The sequence below is a fragment of the Durio zibethinus genome, chromosome 1 (assembly GCF_047325235.1).
Source record: "Durio zibethinus cultivar Kanyao isolate XHJ-2024 chromosome 1, ASM4732523v1, whole genome shotgun sequence".
Taxonomy (NCBI): Eukaryota; Viridiplantae; Streptophyta; class Magnoliopsida; order Malvales; family Malvaceae; genus Durio; species Durio zibethinus.
In genome coordinates, this window is record NC_143162.1 from 10,814,365 (window position 1) to 10,822,128 (window position 7,764).

Below are 7,764 nucleotides of genomic sequence, written 5' to 3' on the forward strand. Positions count from 1 at the left end.
TGCAATACCTAAATCCAAACTCTAATCAAAATTTTTTTTGAAGATCTTAATCAAATACATAGTAACAAAGGATGTTTTCACATAAATCCTTTAACTCAGCGCCATATGCAAATTACAAATAGATGCATGCTACAAACATGCTAGAGAAAAACATATTGTAACCATCCATAAACTCTAGTGTAGCAAAAACTCAACCCACATTATCAAAAACATTACCACTCTTAATTGTTGTGGCATTCCCTACTTCATTATAACATCCATTTAAAAAAGAATTATAACTAGCAATGTTAGATGCATTTGTTGTTGTGTTTCCAACCACAGCAACATATATTGCAACAATTTAAGGCATCTAATACTGAAATGTATAAAGATAATCCAAAATATCCTTTTTTTCATCATTAGATAAATCCTTGTTTGTTTTGAGTAGACATTTGTGTTTGACCACATTGCTAAAAGAAATGATAATAGTATTATTTAATTTATAAGCATGCAAGATGCAAGAACCAAATTGTGGATGCTTAAAAAAATACAGGACATTCACTGGATTGCCAAAGTTGAAGGTTTAAGTGAAACAAAAGACCTAAGAAATAGTTCAAAGGGTTAAGTACAAATGTTAAATACTTAGATTTAGGGTTTATTCCAGAAAAGAAATCAGAATTATCATCATCATAACAGTTTGAGTGGAGTTTGCGTCAATAAATGAATAGAAATGACCATATATATTATATGCACACACATAGAACAAAAAAGATAATAAAAATTCAATTGTTTTAAGGTTCATAAAATACAAAGCAAAAAATCAAGAGTAAAGAGTGTTTTCTTCCTGGAGTCATAAATGATTGAAGGTTAATTGAGTGTCATCCTTGTTTGCTTTAAGTAGACATATATCGTTCGATCATAACTAGTTCTTAAGGCCACCATCTTCCCCATTCTTTGACTCTACATCGTTCGTTCCCTACACAAAACCTAAACATGTAACAGTAATTAAACAAAAAAAAAACCAATATAAAAAAAAAACACACACACACACACAAACATGCCTTATGGTGGAGACAATGGAATTATTAACCTTGGGCATGACAGTGGCGAGGTCAAAATTCGCATAGCACAAAGGATTCATGCCACACCTATTAAAATCGAACATGTTGCTAGCATTGAAAACACCTGTAATAAAGAAAAAAGCATGCATAACCTCCAAAAAGATTGAAAAGAATGAAAGAAATAACAAATTTTCAACCGTTGATACAAAAATTAAAGTTTTATCTTAATGGTGAGATCAAGTGGGAGGACCTAGGTAATGCAATTATGATGCAAAGCATATTTTTTAGCGGAGTGATTGATGGCACGAAGGAAAAGGGAACCAAGCTTTTAAACGCGATCGATGAGAAAAGATTGATTGGCATAGGAAAGGGAGGAGTCAATAAGGCAATTTAAGGAAATATCAATGAAAATAAAGGGGAAAGGAATTGGCGAAGAAAAAGAAAGAGTCGAGGAGAGGGTACATTTGAGAGAAGTAAAAAAGAAAGTCATTCTAAAAGGAAAGAGTCCAGAGATGATCAACACATGTTAAATTTAAAATATGACGATCATCCAAGTGTTAAACAAAGTAAATAGGCAGTGAAAAAAAAAGGACAAATATTAAGATCAGATCCCTTAAGTGATTTTTTTTATATAAAGTAATATTGATTATAATATTTTAGAATAAACTGTTTAATAAACAAAACCTACGCCTAACGGTGATGAACACCAATTGATAAATAAATGTAACGTAATTTTTAAGGTTCTAAAATGACCTTTATTTATTTTGAGGCGAAAGGGAAATAAAAAACAAAAAATCTTGTCCAGTTTTAATTTCTTAAAAAACTTCCACCCGGCTCGAGCTAACAAGTGCGGACTCCGAACCGGTTTAAACTACGCTGAACTGAACTGTGAACTCCAAAGTCTCCAAAGCTGCCTGTAAAGTGGAAATTGACGACTCTGCCTTTCTGTCCACTGGTCCTCTAATGCTGCGTGCTTGTAGACATGGAGGTCTCGCTTTGTTCTCAAATCTCCTCAAAACCTCTTCTTCTTCCTGTGAATGCTTTCTTCACTTTTCTCTATTTTCTCCTACGCCAAAAACCGCCATTCCCCATTCTTCTTCACTTGCCACGCAATTGCCTCAAGTTTCATCTTCAAACGCTGTAAGTTCTTCTGCTGTTAGTTCCATTTCTTCTTTGATCTCTGCTCAGACCGTTCAATGCAAAGATTTTGATGAATTGTTAAGGGATTATAAGGGCAAGTTAAGTTCAAAACTTGTGCTTCAAATTCTGATGAATTATAAGCAGTTAGGTAGAGTTAAAACCTTGGAGTTCTAATCTTGGGCTGGAATTCAAATGGGTTTTCAATTTGATGACTGCGTCATTGAGTACATGGCTGATTTCTTGGGTAGGAGGAAGCTCTTTGATGATATCAAGTGTCTCTTGCTCACTACCTTGTCTCAAAAGGGACGGCTTTCATGCCGGGTTTTTTCAATTTGTATTAGGTTTTTGGGTAGGCAAGGGAGGGTCGCAGAAGCCCTTTCTCTGTTTCAAGAAATGGAAACTACATTTAGGTGTAAACCTGATAATATTGTCTATAATAACATTCTCTATGTGCTTTGCAAGAAGGAAACGTCTGGGGAATTGATTGATATTGCCCTCACTATTTTTCACAGGATTGATGTTCCGGATACCTATTCATATAGTAATATTCTTCTTGGATTGTGTAAATTTGATAGGCTGGAGACCGCCCTTCAGGTTTTTAACAATATGAATAGAGCGGGTTTGGTCCCAACCAGGTCTGCGGTGAATGTTCTTATTGGGCAGATGTGTTTATTAAGTGCTAAGGAAGGCGCGACTGGGAAAGTTAGAGTGAAAAAAGTTTCTAGACCATTTACAATTTTGGTTCCAAATGTGAGCCCAAATAAGGGTGCTATAGAGCCTGCAGTTTCTGTGTTTTGGAAAATTCGAGATTTGGGTTTGTTACCTAGTGCTTTTGTCATTGTTCAGCTTATGTCAGAGCTTTGTAGATTGGGGAAGATGGAAGAAGCATTTAAGATACTGAAGGTTGTTGAGCAAAGAAAGATGAGTTGCTTGGAAGAGGGATATTCTGTTCTTGTGCAAGCTTTATGCGAACATAATTGGGCTGAGAAAGCTAGCTTTTTGTTTGGGAGAATGCTGTCCCTTGGGGTGAAGCCAAAATTGGTTGTTTATAATTCCATAATTTGCATGCTATCCAAAGCAGGTAGTTTGGATGATATTGAAAGGGTCTTCAAGGTTATGAACAAAAAGAGATGCCTTCCTGATAATGTAACCTATACTGCTTTAATCCATTCTTATAGCGAAGCAAGGAATTGGGAAGCTGCTTATAATTTGTTGATTGAAATGTTGAGCCTGGGTTTGGCTCCGAATTTTCACACATTAACTTTGGTGGACAAACTTTTGAGGGAAAATGGGCAGATGGATTTGTGTTTCAAATTGGAAGGTAAACTGGAAACACAGATCTTGCTCAAGCACTGTAAAACTGGTCAACTGGAAGCTGCTTACCAGAAACTGAACTCCATGATTGGAAAAGGTTTACACCCTCCAGTTTATGTATGTGATGCTTTCGAACAGGCATTTCAAAAGTATGGTAAGTTGAAAATAGCTCGTGAATTGCTTGACAAGATGGATAAAGTTTGCAAACACAAGGAAAAAAAAAAATCATGGTAAGCTATCAACAAGCAGTAAGTTTTTTTTTTTTTTTTGCTTTATTCTTTATTATTTAAGATTTGGTAGTGCTGAACAAGGCTTGGTTTAAATTCTTTGTTTCCAACGGACATTTCAAAAGTATGTTAAGTTGAAAATAGCTCACGAATTGCTTGACAAGATGGATAAAGTTTGCAAACATGAGAAAAAAAAATTCATGGTAAGCTATCAACAAACAGTAAGTTTTTTTCTTCTTTTTGAAAAAAAACAAAAATTCATGGTAAGCTATCAACAAGCAGTAAGTTTTTTTTTTTTTTTTTTTTGCTTTATTCTATATTATTTAAGATTTGATAGTGCTGAACTAGGCTTGGTTTAAATTCTTTCTTTCCAACAGGCATTTCAAAAGTATGGTAAGTTGAAAATAGCTCGAGTTGCTTGACAAGATGGATAAAGTTTGCAAACATGAGAAAAAAAAAACAAAAAACAAAAATTCAAGCTAAGCTATCAACAAGCAGTAAGTTTTTTTTTTTTTTTTTGCTTTATTCTCCATTATTTAAGATTTGATAGTGCTGAAACAGGCTTGGTTTAAATTCTTGCTTTCCATTTGGTCAAGAAAAAGAAAAAAATCTTGAGTCCATGCATCTAAATATTAACTTTTAACAAGCTCCTTAATCAGGTTCCCTCTTTCCCTAGGGGAAATTTGGGGCAAACCTGACATGCTGCAAAGAAGAACAAGGTGGGTACCTCATTTTCTAATGCCAAAGGAGAACAAAATCTTGAGAATGTTTGCTTGTTAGTTTTTAGCAGTCAGTTAGAAATCTGAAGTAGAAAGAACAAATATTTTTGTTTTCTATGTCCTACAAGGCAATAACTTTTAGATGGATGGAACTGTTCCAATTAAAGTAGAGTCAAGTAGAATCATTGCCTAGTTCTTGAAACATCATCATGTCTTTCTTGAGCTATTTGACGTTAATTTGCTGGCCTCTTTCTGTATTTGACAATTTATGGACAACTGTCAGCTTTTATTTAGTTCTGACTTCTGTCCATGACACTAGTGTGCACTTGTTCGTTTTGTTTTGAAAGAAAAAAGCGAGAGACCAAGTTCAGTTGAACCACCAGAAGTTGTTGGTGGAGACCATCTGAGCAAAACACAGATGATCTTTTGGACTAGTTTACGTACAGCTGGATTTGAGGGCTCCTCAAAGCAACATGTCAAAACTGATTGGATCAGTTTCGCCAGTGAAGCTGGACGCCATGTTACACTTTCTGAACAATCAACTTTGTGAAAATAAAGTGCTCTCCAGAGACCTCAGGACCAATAACTCTTCATTATGCAAAAATGTTTGGATTTGGTCTGTTTCACAGAAAATAGTAAAACTTTTTCTGTTATTGATTTATATAATGTGTAGAAAGTGTTAGGAAAAGAATCTAATTTGCAAAAGTTGTAAACTACTACTGTTTTCAGTTTAATCTTCCCTATACTAGTTACTTGTCAGATTTGCCTGATTTTATTTCTCAATCTTTAGTTTTTGCTTGAAAGAAATGCTGCTTAGTTTTCATAATGTATCTTTCAATCGGTAGAAGCTGTGCCCTTAGCCAGAATAGAAGATATATATCAGATAGATGGAAGTAGTTTGAATCATTGCGAAAGTATGTAAAAGCTCCGCAGAAATTATTACAGATTATTAACCACTAGCCTTGCAACCATCTGTGTGTAGCAGCTCCACAGATATTATTTATAGTCTGACATTGCAATCATTCATCCTTATAATTTAGATAGCATGAGAAAAACACCATCAAACACTAACCAAGCTTTAGATCCATCTACTCCCAGCAATTTCCAGAAAATGTCCCTTGTATGCTGCTGCAAGATCAAAGCAAAAAAATGTGAAATCAGATGCTGCAATCACTCTAATCATATTGTTGACCTGGAGAAAATCTATGGTTTATGCCATTGCAGCTTCTTTGATGCTAGATGAGTAGTAGCTTCATACCTTGACAATCAAGAAGATCCTAGTAGGTTCTGTATGTCCTTCTACCGGAGAGAAATGCAACAAGGAACAATCAGCTGGAATACTTTAAACTTTTTACTGGTATCAAGCGATATCAAACAATTAAACAGCTCTAACCTCAATTTTGAGAGGTGATGTAGTTGGAGCATATCTCTCTACAACTTTTCCTTCTTTATTTACCAGAAACTTTGTGAAGTTCCACTTGATAGCGTCTCCAAAGTATCCACCTTTTTCTGATTTTAGAAACTTGTAAAGAGGGGCTGCATTCTTTCCATTTACCTCAACCTACAATAGCCAGATATGAAATATTAGAAAACATAGGTATGTATGCATGCGCATTAATGAAACTTTAATGGAGAAACTATTGTGTCACAGTCGTATACAAATCAATTAGTTTCATTTTCATGCTAAGGAGGTTAATTAGCTTCCTGCTTGTTCACCAGATGCTGGCAGCTGGCATAGGGTGGGATAGAGGAGGGAAGCTTTGCATTTCAACAAACTAACATTGCTGATCGTAAAGGGGAAAAAAAACTACATTTTTATTCAAAAGAATTAGACAAACATAACAGCACTCATTTACATATTTACAACCTTATAAAAAATTGGGAATTCTGCTTTGAACATTGTGCATGCAGCTTCCTGAATCTGTTCATTAGTTCCTGGTTCTTGTCCGGCAAATTGGTTGCAAGGAAATGCCAATATCTCAAATCCTGCCAGGTAATACATTCCAACATTTATAAGCATCAAGCCATTAGACAAACACTAAAAGGTCTCCAATTTATGACAAGTGACAGACCTTGGTTTTTGTATTTTTCATACAACACATTGAGTTCCTTGTAGTTAGATTGCGTTAAACCACTGCCAAAGGGAGAATACGATTTAACATGAATGGTTAAAAAGGTGTAAGTCATTGATGAAGATAGAATAAGAAATTAGTCATGCTGAATAATCAAGCCATATAACTGATGAGGCAGATTACCATTTTGAAGCAACATTCACAATCAGAAGAACTTTCCCGTTGTATTCATTTAAACTTACATCATTTCCACGAATGTCCTGCAGATTAATTTTACAGCAGCAAGGTGAAGGATAGTAACAAGTATATTAAGTTGAAGCATGAGGTTTTTTTACTTTTTTTTGAAAAACATGTACACGATTAAACAGATATTGATTTATATGATGAAAAGTTAATACTGAAGAGAGCAATATATATCCAGCAGCCAATTAACAAATTTTGTTTGGCCAACAAAAGATTAACAAACTTTGAGGAAAGTAATTCAAATCTAAGGGATTAAAACCAAATCATTTTCTTAATCTCCTCTTATCTCTCAGCAAATCAACAGTGCTTATCTAAAAGGGAAAACGCAAATGAAGAAGTAATTAAAAGGAAAGAAATGAATACCTTGACAGTGAAGTCGTATATTGACTTGGGGGCGTCTTCGGCCATATTTTGATGGGAAGAAGATGGGTAGATGTGAAAATACAGAAGGAAGGCAAAACCCAGAAAAAGAAGAGAAACCAAATTGGTAAACTTGAGCCAATGCATACTGACTGCCTGAAGCTGCACACCTATTTATAGCAACTTTTTTTCAACCTTCCTTGTAGACTGTAAGACAATAAATAAATGGGGATTCTCTTTCAATGCAATTTATAATGCTGCCAAATTTGAATTTTCAATTTTTAAAAGCAATTAGTGCTTATTTATCTATTTATTTCTTGCCTTGTTTAAATTGTATTCGTGGTAGCCAGTAATGAATAAAGTCAGACTATGTTTTTTGAGTTCTGACGAAAAACACGGAAAGATATAAGAACCATATAGGTTTCATTCGGCAGCTCCTCCTGCCCTGACTCTTGTGGAATTCAGGCAATATATGTGAATATGTGATGATTTGGAATCCAATTTACGGGAGTATTTTATTTTATTTACATCGTTTTAAGGTTATGCCAAACTACTTTGACGACGGTAAAAGCTTAAAATCCCACGACCAAAGATCGGTTAGAAGTTAAGATCAAAGATTTTTTCATTATTTATATTTCGATATTTAAGT

At 34.7% G+C, this 7,764-nt stretch overlaps 1 protein-coding gene and 1 pseudogene across 3 annotated transcripts; one reads left to right on the forward strand and one right to left on the reverse strand.

Annotated features, from left to right (window-relative positions):
- The first annotated feature begins 1,860 nt into the window (after positions 1-1,860).
- LOC111311154 (small ribosomal subunit protein mL104 (rPPR9)-like) lies at positions 1,861-4,218 on the forward strand (annotated as a pseudogene). The gene is made up of 2 exons (XR_016343249.1): positions 1,861-3,724; positions 4,099-4,218. The product of XR_016343249.1 is annotated as a small ribosomal subunit protein mL104 (rPPR9)-like (transcript).
- Positions 4,219-5,296: 1,078 nt separating this feature from the next.
- On the reverse strand, positions 5,297-7,391 carry GPX3 (glutathione peroxidase 3). 2 transcript variants are annotated; one of them, XM_022912114.2, is made up of 7 exons: positions 7,119-7,391; positions 6,696-6,772; positions 6,513-6,574; positions 6,308-6,426; positions 5,834-6,001; positions 5,699-5,739; positions 5,297-5,568 (listed from the first exon to the last, which is right to left on the reverse strand). In XM_022912114.2, exons 1-6 carry the CDS (start codon positions 7,260-7,262, stop codon positions 5,707-5,709), a joined length of 603 nt encoding a protein of 200 aa, XP_022767849.1. In that variant the 5' UTR covers positions 7,263-7,391; the 3' UTR covers positions 5,297-5,568; positions 5,699-5,706. The 2 variants fall into 2 exon arrangements, with proteins under 2 accessions (XP_022767849.1, XP_022767850.1); XM_022912115.2 differs by having other exon boundaries at positions 5,297-5,565; positions 7,119-7,347.
- Positions 7,392-7,764: the final 373 nt, after the last annotated feature.